This window comes from Oryx dammah, unplaced genomic scaffold, assembly GCF_014754425.2.
Source record: "Oryx dammah isolate SB20612 unplaced genomic scaffold, SCBI_Odam_1.1 HiC_scaffold_16, whole genome shotgun sequence".
In the NCBI taxonomy this organism is placed as follows: Eukaryota; Metazoa; Chordata; class Mammalia; order Artiodactyla; family Bovidae; genus Oryx; species Oryx dammah.
Window position 1 is genome coordinate 27,337,180 of NW_024070200.1, and position 23,839 is coordinate 27,361,018.

Genomic DNA, 23,839 nt, shown 5'->3' on the forward strand with positions numbered 1-23,839 from the left:
CTTTATACTGATACATTCACATAATAATCTCTGTCCATGCACTATTTTAGCCTGGCAATGAAGACAGTCTGAGGAAAAGCAGGATGATGCATGCTGAGGTTCCAGTTCCTCTTCTTTTCCCAGGCTGTTCTGTCTCAGAGCAGGGACTGTGAACTCAGTCCTTTCCATCATGGCCCAAATTCAGGCCCCACAATCCTCTACCCTTATAGCTAACCAGAGCTATACTCAACATTTTAAAGTTAAAATATGAGGCAAGAGTGGCACTGTCCTACCCACTGAAACAATGTGAACAACCATTTCACCCCATGTAACATAATTCTCAAATGTCAAATTACTAACCATATAGGTTCTTTCTCTTTTCCTAAAAATGGAAAAAAGTGGTGTAAGAATCATTCATCTACCACAAAGACTAATAGCTAAGAAAATACCTTAAAACAGTCTACGTTATTCATTAAAAATATATATATTATGATTGCAAATTCAGTTACTCATATACCCAAAAGAGAAAATAAAGTGTGCATCTAATGTACAAGAAATTTAACAGAAAACTTCTTCTTTTATTCAACTAAGATTGACTGAGCATCTACTATATAACCAAGTGTAAGTGAAACTAAGCCAGAAAGCCTCCGCTCTATAGATATGCTACTGTCCGGCAGAGGAGACTGAAAACATTAAGCAGATGACTTACCCTTGCAATTGCAGTAAGGAGAGTAAGGAGTGAGAGAAGGAGTCACAGAAGAAGAATCATTAAAATTGAGACTTGATAGTAGAAATTAGTTGCGGAGGAGAGGTGGAAGACACTAGAAATGTAAGGTGTCTCAGGCAGAGAGAATAGACTATGTGAGGGTCCTCAGCCCTTCTGTGCTGACATTTTTGAGAAACAGAGGCCACTGAGACTGGTATTCGCCGAATAACAGAACAAGGTTATTGGAATTGAGGCAGTGGAAGTAAATAGACGGCAGGGACGTCATAGAGGTGTTTATAACATTGATAATGTTTCAAATGGTAATACAGTTAGCAATAACAATAAGAATTTAAAATATAATAAGCTCTGTCACGTTTTGTGACACAAAAATATAATTTTTGGCTATAATTCATAACAACTTGTATACTAATGAAGTTTCCAGACTGAACAACAGAGAAAGTTTACAGCTAAGCTTACTAAGTCTCCCAAATAAACCTCACTATTCTATTTTCTCCCAGTTCTGTAATGATTGCTCTTTTACAGAGCAAGCTGACTCACTGGGTTGAGACCATAGACACACTGAAGAAACCCTATACTGTTAAGCCTAGTACAGTTAATATTGTCAAAAAATATACCCATTTTTTTTTCCTTTTGTAATGGTGGTAAAACATTCATAACATAAAATTTACCATCTTAATCATTAAGTGTACAATAGAGTGATATTAAATATAATGTTGTCCCACCATCACTACCATCCCTCTCCATAATTCTTTTCATCTTAAAAGCCTGAAACTCTATACCTACCAAACAATAATTCCCCATTTCCCTTTCCTCCCAGCTCCTGGCAACTACCATTCTACCTTCTGTCCTTATAAAACTGACTACCCTAAGTACCTTATGTAAGGGGAATCATACACTATTTCTCTTTTTATGACTGGTTTTACTTCCTTTAGCATAACATCCTCATGATTCATCCATGTTTCAGGTTATGTCAGAATTATCTCTTTAAGGCTGACTAATACTACATTGTATGTATAGACCACCTTTAAATTCATTCACTGATGGACACGTGAGTAGCATTTTATCTACTGTGGATAATGCTATGAACATGGGTATACAAAATCTATCCAATCTTAAAGAACAAGATGGCATTTCAATGCATTACCCTGTATAGATGCATGCCACACAGACAAAATCTAGAGTGGAAGTGCAGAAAGAAAATGAAAAAGATGTCTCATTTCATTATTTGTGTGTGTGTGTGAAAGTCGGTCAGTCATGTCCAACTCTTTTGCAACCCCATGAATTATACAGTGCATGGAATTCTCCAGGCCAGAATACTAAAGTGGGTCCCTTCTCCAGGGGATCTTCCCAACCGAGGGATCAAACCCAGGTCTCCCACATTGCAAGTGGATTCTTAACCAGCTGAGCCACCAGGGATAGCGTGTCTAATTTCTCTTCTCTCTTGCTAGCCTGCAAATCCAGACCATCAAAACTTTTCATGCCTCTTAGTATAATTTCATTATTAATGGCCTCTTGCCTTTTGCCCTGGAGTCCCCAATTCATGGATGAATTATTTCCCTTATCTTCCACTTCAAAACTCATTTTATGTTCTGCTTTCACCAAACTCTTTTTCCGTCTTAAATGCTTTACTTTCTGTTAGCACAAAAAGAAAAAAAAAAGGAGGAAGGGGGAGCATATGTTTTGTTAAAATATTCCTCATGGAGAAGGAAATGGCAACCCACTCCAGTATTCTTGCCTGGAGAATCCCATGGTCAGGGGAGCCTGGCAGGCTATAGTCCACAGGGTTGCAGAGTTGGACACAACTGAGGCAATTTACCATGCACACAAGCACAATATTAGTGTTTTTTCTTCACTTATCATTGGCTGTATTAATTTGAACTCTTTATTAAATATCCAGACGTAGACAAAAATCAGGCAGTTGGGCTTTCAGAGAGAGGCATATGGTAGAGATGCCATTTGGGTTATCATGTGCATACAGATGCTTTTTTAAGTAATTGGACTAGATGAAGTCATCTAAGGAATGAATGCAGATTAATAAGAACTCTAAAGCTCTTTAGCACCTATAGGCATGAAAGATGAATGAAGAGTAGCAAAAAAGTTTGAGAGCAGAACCTTCCCTGTAGTGGACTGATTCGTGTCCCTCCAATATGTGAATGTTGAAGCCCTAACGAGTACCTCAGAATGTGACTCTGGAAATAGGACATTTTAAGAAGTGGAAGGACTAATTCTTAAGCTCTAATACTTTGGCCACCTGATGTGAAGAGGTGTCTCATTGGAAAAGACCCTGATGCTGGGAAAGATTGAGGGCAGGAGAAGAAGGGGGCTACAGAGGATGAGATGGTTAGATAGCATCACCGACTCAATGGACATGAATTTGAGCAAACTCTTGGAGATAGTGGAAGACAGAGGAGACTGGTGTGCTGCAGTCCACAGGGTTGCAAAGAGTTGGACACAACCCAGCAATGGAACAACAACAACTTTAAAATGAGGCCATTAGGATGGGCTCTAATCCAATATAAGGAAAACTATGTAAGGATACAGTGAGAAAATGGCAAATTGTAAGCCAGGGAGAAGGACCTCAGAAAAAAAACAAACCCAATGATATTTTGATATTAGGCTTCTAGGTTCTAGACTGTGAGAAAATAGAGGGAGAGGGTGAGATGATTTGGGGGAATGGCATTGAAACATGTAAAATATCATGTAAGAATCGAATTGCCAGTCTATGTCCAATGCAGGATACGGCACTCTTGGGGCTGGTACACAGGGATGACCCAGAGAGATGTTGTGGGGAGGGGGGTTCATGTTTGGGAATGCATGTACACCCGTGGTGGATTCATGTCAATGTATGGCAAAACCAATACAGTGTTGTAAAGTAAAATAAATTAAAAAAAAAATATTCCTCAAAGGTTTCTAAAGTACTCACTGAATTATTAAAATAACTATGAATCAGCAATAATGTGTTCTGTTTTAAAAAGCAAAAATTCAGAGAATACATAGATAAAAACTAGAGTACTACAAACAAAATTGCAAGCTGTCCCTCCACAATACCTAATAATAGTTTCTTTTTTCTTATTTCAGAGAAGATACTGAAAATGTCCTGATAATGTTGAGAAATACTAAACATGATCAAAGATTAGGAAATAAGGGAGGAAAAAAATCACATTATTTTCCAGTCTGGGGTTAGACTACAAAAGAGAATAAGAACTGAGGTAGAAATTAGTAGGGAGCCAATGTAGAACTCTGAGACCTCAGTCTTGTCTTCAGTAAGCGTCTCACTCCATTGTCCTGAATTCCTGGAATGTGTCTTTAGTCTGATAAATTATCGGCACTCAGATCCAGGGAAGGGTAGTAATTAACTTCTGTTACATATTAAGTTCAGTTCAGTTGCTCAGTCCTGTCCGACTCTTTGGGACCCCACGGACTGTAGCACACCAGGCCTCCCTGTCCATCACTAACTCCTGGAGTTTACTCAAACTCATGTCCATTGAGTCGGTGATGACATCCAACCGTCTCATCCTCTGTCACCCCCTTCTCCTCCCGCCTTCAATCTTTCCCAGCATCAGGGTCTTTTCAAATGAGTCAGTTCTTTGCATCAGGTGGCCAAAGTATTGGAGTTTCAGCTTCAACATCAGTCCTTCCAATGAATATTCAGGACTGTTTTAATTTAGGATGGACTGGTTGGATCTCCTTGCAGCCCAAGGGACTCTCAAGAGTCTTCTCCAACACCACAGTTCATAATCATCAATTCTTCAGTGCTCAGTTTTCTTTATAGTCCAACTCTCACATCCATACATGACTACTGGAAAAACCATAGCTTCAATTCCCCTGACTTCAGCCCTAATTCCTTCTGAGCACCTTTCTTCTCCATGGTGAAATAGATATGAGTAAGTAAAGTAAAGTAAATGTCACTCAGTCGTGTCCGACTCTTTGCGACCCCATGGACTGTAGCCTTCCTCCATCCGTGGGATTTTCCAGGCAAGAATACTGGAGTGGATTGCCATTTCCTTCTCCAGGAGATCTTCCCAACCCAGGGATCGAACCCAGGTCTCCCACGTTGTAGGCAGACACTTTACCGTCTGAGCCATCGGGGAAGTCTAAGAATCGCATTATTTAGGAGTGCCATGCCTCAATGGGGGCATCCCAGCTGCCTTAAACTGCCTGTGGCCTCAGCATTGATTCTGGATCAGGAAGATCCCCTGGAGAAGGGAAATGGCAACCTACTCCAGTATTCCTGCCTGGAGAATCCCATGGACAGAGGAGCCTGGCAGGCTACAGCCCATGGGGTCGCAAGAGTCGGACACAACTTAGCTACTAAACTACCACTGGTATTCTTGCCTGGAGAAATCCATAGAGAGAGGAGCCTGAAGGGCTAGAGTCCACAGCATCACAAAAAGTCAGATATGAACAAGTGCCTGACTATGCACACACAGCTACTAAAATACACTTGTTTGTTCTGTAGATAAATAAAGCATTCTTCATTGATTTTCTGTGCTACAGACTTTGGCTAAGATGGTTTGCAGCAGAACAAGTAGAACTCCAAAAAAGAGGCTGCCTATTCTCCAGCTCAGAACTGGCAAAGAAAAAGGAAAAGGGTTTTACCATACTAAAAAAAATATTTAGTTCAGATTATTCAATGACCTGTGTAAGAAACAATAAGCCAAGTGAAGGGTGGACTTTTGTCTTGATAAAGTAGGGTGATAGGATTCTTTAAAGAACACAAATCTTATCTCTGAGATAAAAGTGCCTAAAGCCAGAGTAAATCAAAACAAGACTTACAGATTAACAAGATTCACAAGGCTTCCCTGGTTGCTCACAAAAGCATCTGCCTACAATACCCAGGTTCAATCCCTGGGTAGGGAAGATCCTCTGGAGAAGGAAATGGCAACCCACTCCAGTACTCTTGCCTGGAAAATCCCATGGATGAAGGAGTCTGGTAGGCTACAGTCAATGGGGTCGCAAAGAGTCGGACTTGACTGAGAGACTTCACTTCACTTCTTCAAGTTTCAATTAATAAGATTTCAAGATTCCTTCAACTCCTGATTTACACTTTGCCTTAATATTCTAGGCTTCCCTGGTGGCTCAGTGGTAAAGAATTCACCTGCCAATGCAGGAGACATGGGTTCCATCCCAGGGTAGGGAAGATCCCTTGGAGAAGGAAATGGCAATTTACTTCAGTATTCTTGCCTGGGAAATCCCATGGACAGAGGAGCCTAGCAGGCTACACAGCCCATGGGGTCACAAGAGCTGGACACAATTCAGTGACTAAACAACAATTTAATATTGTAGGTATAAAACAGATTGTAAACAAAATCCAGGAAGTCAGCAAGAAAAAAGTCATTTCTATAACACTTTGATTATGCTATATATCCCAGAACCACCCTTTCCAAAGATAATCAGAGGAACTCTAGCATCAGATGAAACCCAAGAGTCCACAAGACAATGACCAGAAGAAGCAAATTATAAATGAGAAGCTCTCAGAGCTTTAACTCCTGCATCAGAATTTAATTATTCAAGTCAGTAACTTCAGTAACACCCCTAACTCTCTGCCTTGGAAGAAAAAAGGTAATTTCAGAAATAAGTAGAATTCACTCTCATTCTTTATGCACTTAAATTACCTTAAGAAAATTTAGTCACTTCTTGATAGTTCTTACTGAAGATGACTGCTATTATAAAAAGTCATTTGCCAAGCTGATTTTCCACATTTTTGCTGTCTCTTCTGTACACACACTCATTTCATAAGCTTGGAAAATGCTTATTAAGACAGAGAGAGCAGAACATTGTGACATGAGTGGAAAATCTATCCCCCAACAAAAAAAAAAGTGAATCCTACTTTTAAAAAAAGTCTCATAGTTAATCATTATTAATAAGCACTGTGTCATCCTCAATAAAATTACTTGACATTGCAATTTTAGTAACCTCTCTCCACAGGTCTTAAACATTTTCCTACTTTATTAGTTAAATATACTATAAGACACTCTGCAGTAAAACTAAGTAGTGACAAATTCACAACTGTGATAAAGTGTGAATTCATCATCATAAAACTGTGAAAGAAAGCAGATTTCTACCAATAAAAGTTAGTTGAGAAAGCTTAGTGAAAATCCTCAACAATAAAGAGTATTACATTAGTGAATTAACAGCACATTTCTGTGTGCAACTACCATGTAATATTTTCTTACAATTTCAACTGAAAATCTTCCTAGTCAATAATTTCTAGGAGTATAGCTTGGCTATACTATAATATGAAATCTGCATGTTATGTTATTTACAAACTTTAAAAAGAGAAAAATGACTGGTATTTGTTCTTTAGACAAAAAAAAAAAAAAAAAAAAAAAAGCTTAACTCATGCCAAGATGATAATTTCTCAAACTACACATGGATTTTATTCTAAATTCCATTAGGTTCCCAAAGCAACTGGTCATTTGCGGCCATTATAAGGTCAACCTGGTGAGGTTTTTTGTACAATACTCTCTACAAACTGGCTAGACTTTCCATTACCATAATTTTGCATACTGCATACCAACACAGAAAATCACTATTGTCATTTTAAGCTGACAGAAACATTTTCAGCCTAAGAAATCCAAAACTATTATAAACAAATTTCTCCTCAATTACTAAATTCACTTCTCTAGAAACAAATGTAAAATTTCCCTTGGTGATCAAAACTAAAATATAAGTATGGTTTTTCTATAATCTCCTCAAAAAGAAAAAATATAAGAGAATGAATCTGCCAACTTTAACATGGAGTTTTAAAATTAACAAATTGACCAAAACTACATTACCATATGTCTGCTTAAATAATGAACAGAAAAAGACAATCCTGAAGTCCCATTCCCTCTATGGTTGTGTAGCTAAGTCCAAAAACAGGGGAAACATTTATAAAGCTAAGATTCTGCTCACAGTTCTATCTCCCCAAAAGCTGAACCACTGAAAACAAATCTTTTTTCTTACTGTTAATAAGATAATTTCATGCTGCACTGTGCTTTCTTTAATAAACAGTAATGCAGCATAAATTAAAATGACAAAAACATAGAAAAGTCAAAATGATGCCAATTAGTACAATGGTAGCAGGTTAAACCAATTTATAAGATGGGCTTTCAAGAATCCACACTCTTCTAAGTGAATGCCTTAATCATTTGGTTTATTTCTTCTGGGACTTGAGATCTGCTTGTCAACACACATTCTTTTCAGGCTTTCCAAGATTTCCAGTAGCTCATTTTTACCAGAAAGTCTATTTAATGGCAGCCAATTTGCAAACATCAAATTTAAGAGTACAGCTTCAGGAAAACAAGAAGAAAGAAATTAAAGTTCACTTCAAGTGTTTACACTGGCATGGACGGAACAGACAACTTAAGGAAAAACTGCCACTGAGGGCTTCATTTGCCATCACTCCTGTGCTGCACGCACTAGTGTTCATGCTACTTTAACCAAGAGGCAGACGTAAAGAGTCTATCATTTAAAGCACACAAATTCATTACTTCTTTGTGTAAGGTTGACATTTTGGCTCATGGCACATATTTGTAAACTAAGTACGCATTCCACTAAAAGGGCAAAGAACAAAGAAACTAGAATAAATTAACTTTCTTTCAAGTTTATATTTTCACAAAACAGGAAAACAACTTAAGTGGGTGCTTGTAACGTAGGACGGCTAGGGGCACTTTTATCATCACTAGAGCCTTAAATTCCTTCAAAGTAATAGGAAGAATCCTTATTATCTGATAAGCGGTTAGTCAGAACTTAACGCTGTAACTGATTTCAACAACTACAGCACGAACAAAACCACCTTGGTGGTGGTTTAGTCGCTAAATTGTGTTCAACTCTTGGACCCCACGGACTGCAGCCTGCCAGGCTCCTCTGTCCACGGGATTCTCCAGGCAAGAATATTGGAGTGGGTTGCCGTTTCCTTCTCCAGGGGATCTTTCTGACCCAGGAATCGAACCTGGGTCTCCAGCATTGCAGGCAGATTCTTTAATGACTGAGCTATGAGGGAAGCCCATCTCAACACAAACAAAGGCACCTTAAATAGCAGATAATGTCTTACTACCTAACATTTAATCACAATGACAAAAATAACACCTTCTGTTATGCACACACAAAATTCAATAAAAACCCTTCAGTAAATACAGGCATTTTGTCCTAGATTCATGGAAAATAAAAGGTACAATAAGAAATAAAAGAAATTATTCAATTTCATATGCTTACTATAGTTACAAATAAATTTTAATAGTGTCTTCACTCAAAACTATTTTTCAAGGAAAGTTACCAGTTGTTTCAATTTTTCTTTTTTTGAGCATAGAATTTCCTTGTTCTTAAAGCTTTATATTTAATAGTTTTGTAAGCAAATATAATAACAACAGCTATAAATATTAAAGATTTATTCAAAAAATTACTCTGTCCTATTATTGATGGCAATGAAGGCTGGGGAGAGAAATTAATTTTTTCAAAAACAATTTAAAATAAATATAACAAAAATCTAATTAGAGGAAATAATTTTCAGCTCTTCTAACAAATATATTAGATACTTTCTATTCAAATACCCCCATACATCCACACATTTTATATACAAAGATGATGATGAGCTAAATTTGACCATGTACAGTGTGCCAAGCACTGTGTTTCATATGCACTACACTTACAGCAATTTTGTAGTTAAGCAATTAAACATAGCAATTCTATCTAGTAAGTACAACTGTTTAACCCTATTTTACACATGGGGGCATTGAGACACAACAAGTTTGAACAAGTCATTCAAAGCTACACTGTTTATCAGTGACAGAGCCAGAATTCAAACCCAGACAGTCTGGCTCCACACCTTATATTGCAGTGTGCATAAGGTATACATGGTATATGGCACAATGCCTGACACCCAGCAGGTACAAATAGAAGTGTCACTATATTGTCATACTCTTTCTCTCTTCTTTACTTACTCTGTGATAATTCTGGATTGCCTTTCAGATTCATCATCTTTGGAATTGAAGGGCCATACACATCCACATCTAACAAACCAACAGCCTTTGACTGTAAGAAAACAGAATTTACCATAAGATTTCCCCACTCTTCATCAAAGATAAAGTGCACAGCAACAGTAAGTCTAACTACAGAGAAGCTAATTTGTAAAATATTTCAAAATCATAACCTAAACTTCTAAAGCAAACGTAAGGTAAAAGAACATAAACTGCTCAGTGTAAATATTTTTTGTTGGTTTACTAATCTCTTCCAGAAAACTGACCAAAGAAATCCACTGCACACACTTTAAACACTGTGGTTCAGATCTCCCATACAGTCACAAACAGACTAAGATTTTTTGATCAGAGAACTAACAAATTACATGCACACAATGTTAAAATAATGGTTTACAACAGCAAACATAACCCCAGGAAGATGGAGCATTAACTTTTCGAAAGACTAGCTAACACACCGAAGAATACAAAATGAGGGGAGAAAATCATGGAAACAAGACCATAATTAAAGCAAGTGAGGAATTCTGATGCAAATCTGGCATGCAAATGCTAATGAGGATAGTGGCAGACATAATACAGAGGCAACCTCTTATGTGCAAGTCACGGAAGAACACCCAAAGTCTTTCAGAGGATTCATAAACAACCAAAACCGATTTCTTTGATGATTTATGCAGCTGCCCAAGAGCAGAATATCTGATCGGTCTCTTCACTAGCTGACAGTTAATCAGCAGATTAACAAAAAAAAAGACAAACAAAATTCACTACCTCTAAATAGGTCTTTTTTTCTTCTCCCCCTACCACCTCCCTGCTCTTTCTCCTTTCACAGATTAAATCAATTTGTTACTGGTTTTTCTCATACACAAGCAAACAGAATGCTAATACTAACACGTGCTTTTGAGTTCTATTTCCCCAGGACATACAACTCACCCAGTTCTCTCCCTGTATGCTGGCAAGATAAAATTCTTTAAACTCAAAACTTTTTAATACTAAACAATCTCTCATTTTCTGTTATCTACCTGTTTCCAGACACAAAATTACTTTTTAAACCTGTCTGGTTCTTATAAATTGACAAAATAAGGTACATTCAAATTTATGCCCCTAACTTTGACTCAAATGGCAGTTGTAAGAAAATTATTTAATATCCCTCTGTGACTCACAGAAGCTAAGGGACTCGAGATTACTATCTATCTCTCAGTTTACTGTAAAATAAATGAAAAAGGAGGAAGAATACATTACCTTTAATAGAATGGTGATATATAAAAACTGGGTTTAACACTTAAAAAAATCATTTTGAATGTTAGTTTCTAGCTTTCTCATCAAAAGTAGGTATAAGACCACCTTACACAGTTACTATGAGGAGTCAATGAGAACTGTAAATAAAATCCTTAGCAGAGTGCCAGGACCCAGAAGGAACTCAAGTGGTAGGGAGATATAATCAGGAAAAGTCTAGATGTTTCTTTGGGTGATTTAGGATGGCATCTGTTTAGAGATTCTGATTTCTCCACAGAGCTGGCTGTAGAAGCCTAGTTTATCCAGGTTCTTAATGTAACATTTCTGATTAACCTTCTTCCGTCCTTCCCTCTCATCCCTCCTTCTCTCTGTCTCTCTCTCACTTTCCTCTCTTCCTACTGGTCTTCATACCTTTCTCTCCTCTGTTTCCTTTTTGATGTATGTAAGCACTGGCTGGATGGCATCACCGACATGATGGACATGAGTTTGAGTAAACTCCGGGAGTTGGTGATGGACAGGGAGGCCTGGCGTGCTGCAATTTATGGGGTTGTGCAAAGAGTCAGACATGACTGAGCGACTGAACCGAATTGGAGCACTGGTACTAAATTCAGGTCAGTCAGTAGCTTTAAAAAGGTAGAACATTCAACGAGAAATTCTGACCCAATTTAACTCCTTTTTAAACCACAAACAAAAGAATTCAGTTGAATTGAAAATAGGAGTAAATTCACTATGGATAAAAAGATTTTCAAACCTAACAAATCTGAATAACTGTTAACTATTATCTATGGGTCTGCTAATATTATAACTATCACCTCTTTTCCATATCTTTTCCGTGACACCTACAAAACTAAATGCTACCATAAAATAATAATAATGCCAATTAAAACAAAAAACATTCTAAGATTCTTTGTCCTTGCTCTCATTTATATTAACATTGGTTTTAAAGTAACTTGAAAGGGTTAGGTCCCAGGTTTCAAATTAATCTTCTAAAAATACTTGTCAAGTAAAACAACTTAGTTTTCTAAGTTTATGTTTTCAAGAAACAAGAAAACAACGAAGTAGGTGCTTGCAATATAAGATTGCCAGCTCAGTTTTATCATCACTAGATCTTTAAGTTTCCTTCAAAATGTTAGGGAGAATCTATTTATCATCTATCTGTCCTGTCTTCTAGAAGAAAACTATGCTTGTCTACAAGTGAGCCCTTGGTATCATGGGTTAAAACAAAACTGAAAACCTGCTCTAAAATTTGCTGTGGTAGGAATGGATTTTGCATATATACCTAGATAGCTGCTAGTACACATTATCACATAAGAATAAAGAGGGTAGGGAGGGAGATCACAAGAAGTTAATTTCTAGAGGATGGAACTAAGAATAATAGAAAATCCTCTACAAGTCTCTACTGACTGACTAAATTTAGTACTAATTTAAATTTAGTACTAATGCTTACATGTACCAAAAAGGAAACAGGGAAGCCAAGGTATTGAGACAGGAAGGAAGAGGGCAGGACGTAACCGTTCAAAGAATGACACAACCATGAAAAACAAGAGGATAAGACCAAAACAGGTTAGAACCTACTAGGCTCAAGATGGAGGAAGATTCAACTTCCAGTAGACCTTGAGCCACACTACATGCTCACTGTAATACATCTGCATATGCTAAATGTACACCCACAGGTGCCATGACAGTTTGGAAGCCAATTATAAAAGGCACAAAAGTGGGTGGTGCCCCATCTCCTGAAAATCCCCACTCCTTCTCTAAGATGGTTAGACTATTCCTGCTTCTCCTGGTTTGTTGTTTAGTTGCTAAATCCTCTCCAACCAACTCTTTGCAACCACAGGGACTACAGCCCTCGAGGCTTCTCTGTCAGTGGGATTTTCCATGCAAGAATACTGGAGTGGGTTGCCATTTCCTTCTCCAGGGGACCTTCCTGAGCCAGGGATCAAACCCGTCTCCTGCATTGGCAGGCGGATTCTCTACCTCTGAGCCACCACAGAAGCCCATAAAAACTAAATTTGCAGACCACTAACCATCTGACCCAGCCAAGCTCTGCTCTCACTTTTCAAAAGGACTCCATGCCCTGGGGTCACCTCTTACCTTCTAAAAAGAGTATGAGTGTGTGTTTGTGTGTGTATTAGTAGATCAGTCATGTCAGACTCTTTGAGATCCCATGGACAGTAGCCCACCAGGCTCCTCTGTCCATGGATTCTCCAGGGGAGTAGGTAGCCATTCCCTTCTCCAGGGGATCTTCCTGACCCAGGGATCGAACCTGGATCTCCTGCATTGCAGGCAGATTCTTTACCATCTGAGACACCAGAGAAGCCCCTCAAAAGACTGTGTCACTCTAAATAAACCTGCTTTCATTTTACTATGGCTAGCACTTGAACTCTTTCCTGCACAAGGCCAAGGACCCTCACTTGGCAGCCCATCCCAGGTACTCAGTCAAGACCTGGGACATGACCATCCTCTCATACCCCATTTTTCCTGCAATATACAATGGTCAGGAGAAGGAGAGAAAAGAGAAAAAGGGGCACAGGGAAGCAGGAAGGAAAGGATGGAGGAAAGTTAATCAACAATGTTGTATTAAGAACCTGTATAAACTAGGCTTCTACAGCCAGCTCTGTGGACAAATCAGAATCTCTAACAACATGTCATCCTAAACCACCCAAAGAAACACCTACACTTTCCCTGATTATATCTCCCTACCACCTGAATTCCTGCTGGGTGCCAGGCACTTTAAGGATTTTATTTACAGTTCTCATTGACTCCTGATAGCAACCGTGCAAAGTGGTATTATACCTACTTTTGATGAGGAAGCTAGAAACTAACACTCCAAATGATTTTTAACTACTTCTCCTTAGAATGAAGCAGAATGGAAAATTAAACACAAAAATACCAACCACATAAAACTCCACCATAACTTGAACATGACTCACCTACAGAAGACTTAGATTAAAAAACAGGAGTTGGCAAGATTCTCCCGACAGGGCCAAATAGTAGAAAATATTTTAAGGCTTGTGGATCATTTGATCTGATAGTATTGAACAGTGCCACTGTAGCACCAAAGCAACTATAGACAGCATGTAAACACAAATGAGCATGGCTGTGTACTATGAAACTTCATTTACAAAAACAGACAGGATTTAGTCCACAGGTCATAGGTTGCCAGCAGTGATTTTAAAAATCAACTTTTTCATGACAAAGTTATTCAGCTGCCCAACAACCTAATTTTGGTGAAGCCAAGAGCTGGCAGGACACAGTCATCTCTTATGGTGTCAGAGGAGCTACCTCAGTAAAGATTTACTTTCTCGACTTTAATTGGCTAGTTTTTAAAAATAATAAGGAGCACATTTTTTAGCCTGTTTCATTGGAACTTAGTATGTCTTGTTTTGATTTTATAAAATGCAAATAAATCAGTGTCCATTAAATAGAAACTCCAAAGCCCGTATTAATTAAAGTATATTGTACTTTGATTGGGGCACAGCTACCAACCTGATAAAATTACCACAGCTACAAAAATCAGCTGAAACATATCTTCAAGTCTAGAATTCAATAATGTTCAAAAGATGCAAAATAAACTTTGCTTTTCAAAATTTATACCATTATTTTTCAATAGGCTCCTATTTTAAGTGTACAAACAGTTTCAATTTAAACTTTCAACAGTTTTACACTCTAGGAAAATAAATGAGCAAGGTAGAGGTTACAAATAAATATATGCAACTGATTGTTCAACTAAGTTTTATGATGCCTTTCCGCCTCACTCCTTCTAAAATAATTATATTTAGTCAAGAAAGGTCCAATTTAGATTTCTTTCATTACAGCCAGGCTCAAAAGAATAATCACTACAAAAGCCTCATCAAATACACAACAAAGGAAATGATTACTAGCAAAAAAAAACTCTGTAAATGCACTGTTGTAAGGTGGGCTTTCCAGGTGGTTCAGCGGTAAAGAACCCGCCTGCCAAGCAGGAGACGTGAGCTCGCTCCCTAGTTCAGGAAGATCCCCTGGAGAAGGAAATGGCAACTCACTCCAGCATTCTTGCCTAGGAAATCTAATGGACAGAGGAGCCTGATGGACTATAGTCCATGGGGACACAAAAGAATTGAACACGACTTAGTGGCTAAACGACAACTATTATAAAGTAGAACTGCCATCATAAACCTAACCTAATATGTTGGTACCTAATATTATACCCTTTCTCTGACTCTCCTGCAGTATTCAACCTCTAGCAGACAACAAAAACATAACACATCAAACCCCAAGATACTACTTAGATTTTTGGATTTGTTTCTTTATAATTCACAATACCCTGTGAGAGCTAGACAAGGCGGCAGAATTATTCAGAGTGATTATAATGTTTCATTACCGCTGCATGAAAGCTACAATTTGAGAGCCTACAAGTCCTGTTTTTTGTGTGTGTTGGATTTCAAAGCCTCCAGCAATAAATTTGATAGTGCTTTGTTCTTCCAACAGAATTATTACTGAAGAAGATTGCAAAGCTTCATGATGATCTTTTTATCCATGACATCTGCTAACAGAACCCATCAAAACAACATCTTAGAGTGGTCTACCCGATTATTTGTAAGTAAACAGTCATTTAAGATTAAGACCTACTCAAAAGTGTCCTTTCCACAGAGATATCCAGTTAAGAATCCCATGATTATCTACACATTATATTACATTTAACCTTGGACTGGAATTGGGGATTTATTCAATTTGAAGCTTAGTCAAACCTCTTTTTCCTCTCTGTTAAGCTTTAAGTCAAGATGTCATTCAAAGAATTTAAATCTCTTAGCAGAGAAAAAAATGCTTCTTATCTTGTTGTTCAGTCACTGTCGTGTCCAACTCTTTGTGACCCCACGGACTGCAGCACGCCAGGCTCCTCTGACCTCTACCACTTCCTACAGTCTGCTCAAATTCATGTCCACTGAGTCAGTGATGCTATCTAGGCATCTCATCCTCTGCCACCCTCTTCTCTTTCTGCCTTCAATCTTTCCCAGCATCAGGGCCTCTTCTAATGAGTTGGCTCTTCACATTAGGTAGCCAACATACTGGAGCTTCAGCTTCAGCAGCAGTCCTTCAAATGAATATTCAGAGTTGTCTTCCATTAGGATTGACTGGTGTGATCTCCTTGCAGTCCAAGGGATTCTCAAGAGTCTTCTCCAGCACCACAATTCGAAAGCTTCAATTCTTTGGCGCTCAGCCTTCTTTATGGTTCAACTCTCACATCCATACATGACTACTGGAAAAACCATAGATTTGACTAAATGGACCTTTGCTAGCAAAGTGATGTCTCTGCTTTGAAGATGCTGTCTAGGTTTGCCATAGCTTTCCTTCCAAGGAGCAAGGTGTCTTTTAATTTCATGGCTGCAGTCACCAACTGCAAGGATGTTGGAACTGAAGAAAATAAAATCTGTCACTGCTTCTACTTTTTCCCATCTATAAGCCATGAAGCGATGGATGCCATGATCTTAGGATTTTTCTTTTTTTTTTTTTTTTTTCTGTTAAACAATGATTTTATTGCTTTAGTACAATACGCACATTTATGCAACCAGGGCAGAGGCTGTGGATGATTCGTATTTCCAGTTGAGGGGTAGGACTCGTTTGGTCTTGTAGTATTGAGCCAACCGGTGAATACAGCTCTCAATCAGAATCAGACGGAATTTAGCATCTTTATCCTTTCTGTTCCTCTCAAGATGCTTTCGAACAGCAACAGCTTTCTTAATTAAATGATAGAGATCCTCAGGGAGATCAGGAGCAAGTCCTTTGGACTTAAGAATTCTCAAGATTTTGTTGCCTGTCACTAAACGTACTTGTGCAACACCAGGAGAGTCTCTCAGGGTCACACCGATCTGTGAGGGAGTCAGGCCCTTCTTGGCCAGTTTGTAGATCTGCTCCTTCACGTCGTCAGAAGTGAGCTTCAGCCAGGTGGGGGCGCTGCGGCGGTAGGGCAGAGCCCACTGGGACAGGCCCTTCCCGGGAGCGTGCATGCGACCCATGACGGCGGCGATGTGGTAGGAAAAGGTGGATTTTTCATGTTGAGTTTCAAAAGCTTTTTCACTCTTTGCTTTCACCCTCATCAAAAGGCTCTTTAGTTCCTCTTTACTTTCTGCCATTCAGTTCAGTTCAGTTCAGTCGCTCAGTCGTGTCTGACTCTGTGCGACCCCATGAATCACAGCACGCCAGGCCTCCCTGTCCATCACCAACTCCCGGAGTTCACTCAGACTCACGTCCATCCAGTCCGTGATGCCATCCAACCATCTCATCCTCGGTCGTCCCTTTCTCCTCCTCCCCCCAATCCCTCCCAGCATCAGAGTCTTTTCCAATGAGTCAACTCTTCTCATGAGGTGGCCAAAGTATTGGAGTTTCAGCTTTAGCATCAGTCCTTCCAAAGAAATCCCAGGGCTGATCTCCTTCAGAATGGACTGGTTGGATCTCCTTGCAGTCCAAGGGACTCTCAAGAGTCTTCTCCAGCACCACAGTTCAAAAGCCTCAATTCTTCAGCACTCAGCCTTCTTCACAGTCCAACTCTCACATCCATACATGACCACAGGAAAAACCATAGCCTTGACTAGACGGACCTTAGTTGGCAAAGTAATGTCTGCCATTAGAGTGGTATCATATCTGCATACCTGAGGTTGCTGACATTTCTCCAGCAGTCTTGATTCCAGCCTGTGATTCATCCAGCCCAGCACTCCATATGAAGTATTCTGCATAGAACTTAAATAATATACAGTGGCAATATACAGCTTTGACTTTCTCTTTTCCCAATTTGGAACAAGTCAATTGGTCCATGTCCAGTTCTAACTGTTGCTTCTTGTCCTGCATACGGGTTTCTCAGGAGACAGGTAAGGTAGTCTGGTATTCCTGCACTTGAAGAATTTTCCACAGTTTGTTGTGATCCACACAGTCAAAAGCTTTAGCACAGTCAATGAAGCAGAGGCAGATGTTTTTCTGGAATTCCCTTGCTTTCTCTATGATCCAACAAATGCTGACAATTTGATCTCTGGTTCTTATACCTTTCCTAAACCCAGCTTGTACATCTGGAATTTTTCAGTTCATGTACTGCTAAAGCCTAGCTTGAAGGATTTTGAGCATAACCTTACTAGCATGTGAAATGAGTGCAATTGTATGGTAGTTTGAACAGTCTTTGGCATTGCCCTTCTTTGGGATTGGAATGAAAACTGATCTTTTCCAGTCCTGTGGCCGCTGCTGAGTTTTCCAGATTTGCTGGCATATTGAGTGCAGCAAACAGCATCGACTTTTAGGATTTTAAATAGCTCAGCTGGAATTCCATCACGTGGCTTTATTTGTAGTAATGCTCCCTAAGGCCCACTTGACTTCATACTCTGGGATATCTGGCTCTAGGTTAGTGACCACACCATCATGGTTATCCAGGTCATTAAGACCTTTTGTATATAGTTCTTCTGTGTGTTCTTGCCACTTCTTAATCTCTTCTACATCTGTTAGCTCCTTACTGTTTCTGTCCTTTATCATGCCCATTCTTGCTCAAAATATACCCTTGATATCTCCAATTTTCTTGAAGAGATCTCTAGTCTTTCCCATTCTATTGTTTTCCTCTACTTCTTTCCACTGTTCATTGAAGAAGGCCTTCTTATCTCTCCTTGCTAGTCTCTGGAACTCTGCATTCAGTTGGATGTAACCTTTCCCTTTCTCCTCTGCCTTCCACTTCTCTTCTTTCCTCAGCTATTGAGGAGTAAAACCCCCTCAGACAACAATTTCGCCTTCTTGCCTTTCTTTCTGGGGGGATGGTTTTGGTCACTGCCTCCTGTACAATGGTTCGAACCTCCATCCACAGTTATTCAGGCACTCTGTCTACCAGATCTAATCTCTTGAATCTAGTTGTCATTTCTACTGTATAATCATAAGGGATTTGATTTAGATCATACCTGAATCGTCTAATGGTTTTCCCTGCTTTCTTCAATTTAAGCCTGAATTTTGCAATAAGGAACTGATGATCTGAGCCACGGTCAGCTCCAGGTCTTGCTTTTGCTGACTGTATAGAGCTTCTCCATCTTTGGCTGCAAAGAACATAATCAATCTGATTTTGGTATTGACCATTCGTTGATGTCCATGTGTAGAGTCCTCTCTTGTGTTGTTGGAAAAGAGTGTGCCATGACCAGTGCATTCTCTTGGCAAAACTCTGTTAGCCTTTGCCCTGCTTAATTTTGTACTCCAAGGCCAAACTTGTCTGTCACTCCAGGTATCTCTTGACTTTCTACTTTTGTACTGCAATACCCTATGATGAAAAGGACATCTTTTTTGAGTGTTAGTTCTAGAAGGTGTTGGTGGTCTTCATAGAAATGCTCAACTTCAGCTTCTTTGACATCAGTGGTTAGGGCACAGACATGGATTACTGTTATGTTGAATGGTTTACCTTGGAAACGAACTGAGATCATGCTGTTGTTTTTGAGGTTGCACCCAAGTGCTGCATTTCAGACTCTTTTGTTGATTATGAGAGCTGCTCCATTCTTCTAAGGAATTCTTGCCCACAGAAGTGGATACAATGGTCATCTGAATTAAATTCGCCCATTCTCATCCACTTTAGTTCACTCTTCCCTAAGACGTCAATGTTTAATCTTGCCTTCTCTTGCTTGACCAAGTCCAATTTACCTGGATTCATGGACCCGAAATTCCAGGTTCTTATGCAATATCTTTCTTTACAGTATCAGATTTTACTTTCACCACCAGACACATCCACAACTAAGTGTCATTTCCCCTTTGGCCAAGCTGCTTCATTCTTTCTCGAGCTATTAGTAACTGCCCTCCACCATTCCCCAGTAGCATATTGGATACTTCTGATTTGGGCAGGGGGTCGTGCTCATCTTTCAGTGTCATAGCTTTTTGCGTTTTTATACTGTTCATGGGGTTCTCCAGGCAAGAATACTGGAGTGATCTGCCATTCCCTCTTTCAGTGGACCACGTTTTGTCAGAACTCTCCACCATGACTGCCTGCCTTTGGTGGCCCTGCATGGCATTACTCATAGCTTCACTGAGTTACGCAAGTCCCTTCCCCACAATAAGGCTGTGATCCATGAAGACGTTCTTAATTCTTTCAGTTCAGTTCAGTCGTTCAGTCATGTCCAACTCTTTGCGACCCCATGAATTGCAACACACCTTTAATTCTTAGCTAACATTAAATAACTTTGAATGTCAGAAGTAGTAATGGTTGGACAAAGTGATAAGAGAACAACTTCCTACTATATTTATCAAAGGACTGTCTAAATCTTCAAGTTCAATCAATAAAGAAAGAGGAACAAGGGCAACATAAAGGAAAAAGTTCACATGGCTAGATAGAGGGCAGAGATGAGCTCATGAAAAAGGACAAAAGAATCTCAAATGATGAACTGTTTGTAAACAAGTTAGAAATGGAAGAGTATCAAATTAAAGACTATTTAAGATTAAAAACAAAACAAACAAACAAACAAACAAAACACCAAAAGAGATCATCTTAATCTTTTGACTGCTTTTTAGCAAAGAAGAAACTGGTCCAGAGATAATGTCATAGCTGGGTCTAGCTTTCAAGTCTCTCTCCAACATACCATAAAGCCTAATTACTAACACTCACTAACCACTCCTCTTTCTTAGTTTTTCCTCTCATCTCTTCCCCTACTATTTTTCCCCTTTCACTCCACTCCAGACACACGGCCCCCTGGCAGTGTATTTAACACACCAGATTTGCACCTGCCTTAGGATTTTTTTAGTTGTTATTTCTTCAGTGAAGAAGGCATACCTCCAGGGATCTACCTCGTTCTGTCACTTTCTTCAAGTCTCGATTCAAACATCACTATATGGTGAGGTCTTCACTGGGCACACACTGTTTAAAACTACAACTCCCACATCGTTACATAGCATATGTCCTTTCCTCGTCGTGCTTTTTCCTTCTTCTTAGCACCTATATAAATATTTAACTTACTATATATTTACTTATTTATCTTGTTTATTTGTCTCACCCACTAGAATACTAATTTCATTAGGGTAAAGAATTTTGTATGGTTTATTCACTACTATAAATAGAATCTAGAACAGAAGGCAGTCATGGATTTACTCTGTGCTATCTCAAGAAATTGTGATTCAGTAGGTCTGAGTGGAGTCCATCAGACTGCATCTGTAACTCTCTCGGGGATAAGATGACCACAGTGTGAAAAACAGTAATTTGTATAGTATGTAAACGCAAAGATGAAAATTTGCTCTAAGGGCCCATGCCTTGGGATCAGCAGGATCAGGATATCAGTCATTGACAGTAAACAACAGTAATAATGAAGAGCGTTCTTTTTCTTTTTTTTAACTATAAAATAGGAATTTACATTCTGCCACATGGGTAAACAGTCACAGGGCATGGGGCAAATGTAGATAAAAAACTACTGTTTATCTAAAATTCAAATTTAATTTAGTAAGCATATTTTTATTTTCTAAATCTAGTAACCCTACCCCAGTATCTCTTCTCAACAGGGCAGTCAGAATGATTCAGAGTTCAAACATACATCAGATGGTGTCTACTCAAAACCCTTCACTGACGCCCCTTCCTACATTTCATTCATGAAAAGCCCAAGTCCCGACAATTCACCAGACCCCACATAATCTACCCAGTTTCTCATATCTTCGTCTTCCAAACCTGTTAACTTTCATCACTTGTTAACTTCAGCCCACTTTTGACTCCAGAAGCCAAAGCGATGTTTTTACTATTCAGTGAACGGTAAGCTAGACATGGCCCCATGTGTTAGCCTTTGAATTGGCTATCCCTTTTGTCTGACACAATCTTCCCACAGATAGTCACACAGACTACACTCTCATCTTCAAGTTTCTGCTCAAATGTCATGTTTTCACTGGGACCTACCCTATTTTGAAGTGCAAACCAAACCCACCTTCACACAAGCACTTTTCTCTCCCTCTTATCTTAGACTATTTTTTATCACTTTCCAATATGCTATTTATTTACTTATGATGTCTAATATCTATATATTGTGAACTCCATAAGGCTAAGGATATCCCCAGCACCTAAAATAGCAGTAGTAAAATAAATATTCATTGAGTGAATGGGTGGATGAATGAATGAATAAACCTCCAGTGTTCCTCTACAGAGTATCAGGATTGGTTACTATAAGATCCCTATGGTCTCTCTTAAGATCTAACACTATAGAGTTCATGAAATTCACTCTCCTAACACCTCTACATTAACAGTTTAAGTTAGAGAATTCAAAATTAACTAATGTAGGTAAAGTTTAAAATATCTAGTATTAATTTAAAAAAAGGGGGAGGTCATACATTTCCTTGCAGTCTATTCTTAACCACCACTTTTTCCCAAGAAAATCCAATGTTATCTTCATTTTTCTACTGATCTCAACTCCAGAAAAATGGGACTTCATAGAAGAAGATCTAGTGGAAAGACTGGTTATAGTGGCCTGCTGTAAAATACATCTATATGTGTATTATATATATATATATATAAATGTACATATATATGATAAATGTACATATATATGATGAGTATACTATCTTTAAAAAAAAAAGCACACTATCTAAATTTTTTAAAATTAGACCCACAATATAGTGTGAAACAGCTCATTAAAAAGAAGGCAATTTTTATACCTATTCACTATCAAGATTAGGTTCAATCCAGGGTTTTAAACATAAAAAGGCTTTTTTTTTTAACATAAAAAAACACAGAAGTGTGTGTGTGTGTGAGTTCCTTTCCAGAAGACACACACACACACACACACACACACACAAACCACGGAGACAGGCAACATCTTCTTTAACAAAAAGTAACTGCCTTAAGTTCTACATTTTCATCTAGCAAGTATCAGAAAAAGTAAATTAGGAATAAAACAACTAAGATTAAGAAAAACCTTGCATCTTTGGTCTTTATAATTAACGAAAAAAAGTACTGATGCTCTTAGTAGAGTCTTCAGAGAAAAATTAGGAAGCCTTCTATCACCATGGTAATACAGATGCAGAAAAAGATACTTCTAGATACTAACCTCTAAAAATAATAGTCATCTTATCTGTGACATCAACCAGCCCCTTTTTTTGACAGACTCTAAGCCTACAGAACTACAAACCTAACCAAGTAAGAACCTACTTTCCCAAATCAGATAAGGTACTGCAGCGAAAGCACTGAAAACCAACATCAATTCCTTCAAAATGTCCTTCACCTAAACTGCAACTCAGCACAGAGCATTTACAATTCTGATAGCAGCTTTTGCAAAGAAAAGCAATACAGCAATGCAGGAATCAGATGTAAACAGAGCGCCTGATCCACCCTCCAGATTCAAAATCTCAGGAGCCAAGCAGCTGGTTTTAAAACCCACATCATGTGTTGTTTCAACACTCCCCTACCAAGGATTTAGGGCCCTCCTTATTCCTCAAGAAGATGACATGAGGGAAACAAACTAATGAGGAGAAAAAAAATGAGAGAGAAAAAAGGAACTGGTGAGAGCCAAGTTAGAGAGGAAGGGGAGAATAATAAAGAAAAAAAAGACAGACTGTTCTGTGAGAAAGATCTGGGTAACTTCTTACTGTACAGAATCAGATCATGAAATTCAAAGGATGTGGCACAGTTTTGCCACCAATATGTTATAAACTAAATGAAACTAAAGGAAAATATATTGAATGTAAAATTTGGGTAACTGTTCTCTTTCTAACCCATAAGCAAATTCGGCAACTTCCATTCCATTCCAAAGAGAGAAAATGAATTTCTGGCAACACACTGCACTTTACCAAAAGAAATTTATAAGGTAGGCCAAACAGTACTGAGGAGGAAACACATAGCTTCTTGAGAGCTATTCAAAGTAAAATCGCTATTGCTTCTAATGGGAAATATCAAAGCAAGTTGTGCATAACGCTTTCTACCTAAAACTATAAAGGGAAAAAGCAGTCTGGGGACTTTTTACCTTCTGAAAATTACCTTATAAAACAATATTTTATT

The 23,839-nt window shown here is 38.7% G+C and overlaps 2 protein-coding genes across 2 annotated transcripts in view; both read right to left on the reverse strand.

Moving 5' to 3' along the window:
• The window catches only part of NUBPL (nucleotide binding protein like), a 223,926-nt gene that overhangs the window by 162,401 nt on the left and 37,686 nt on the right, over window positions 1–23,839 (reverse strand). Inside the window, exon 4 of the mRNA XM_040257149.1 lies at window positions 9,631–9,721. Coding sequence (XP_040113083.1) covers window positions 9,631–9,721 — 91 coding nt within the window. The remainder of the gene's footprint in view (window positions 1–9,630; window positions 9,722–23,839) is intronic.
• On the reverse strand, window positions 16,374–16,909 carry LOC120875393 (40S ribosomal protein S13-like). The gene has a single exon (XM_040257150.1). It carries the CDS (start codon window positions 16,887–16,889, stop codon window positions 16,434–16,436), a length of 456 nt encoding a protein of 151 aa, XP_040113084.1. The 5' UTR covers window positions 16,890–16,909; the 3' UTR covers window positions 16,374–16,433.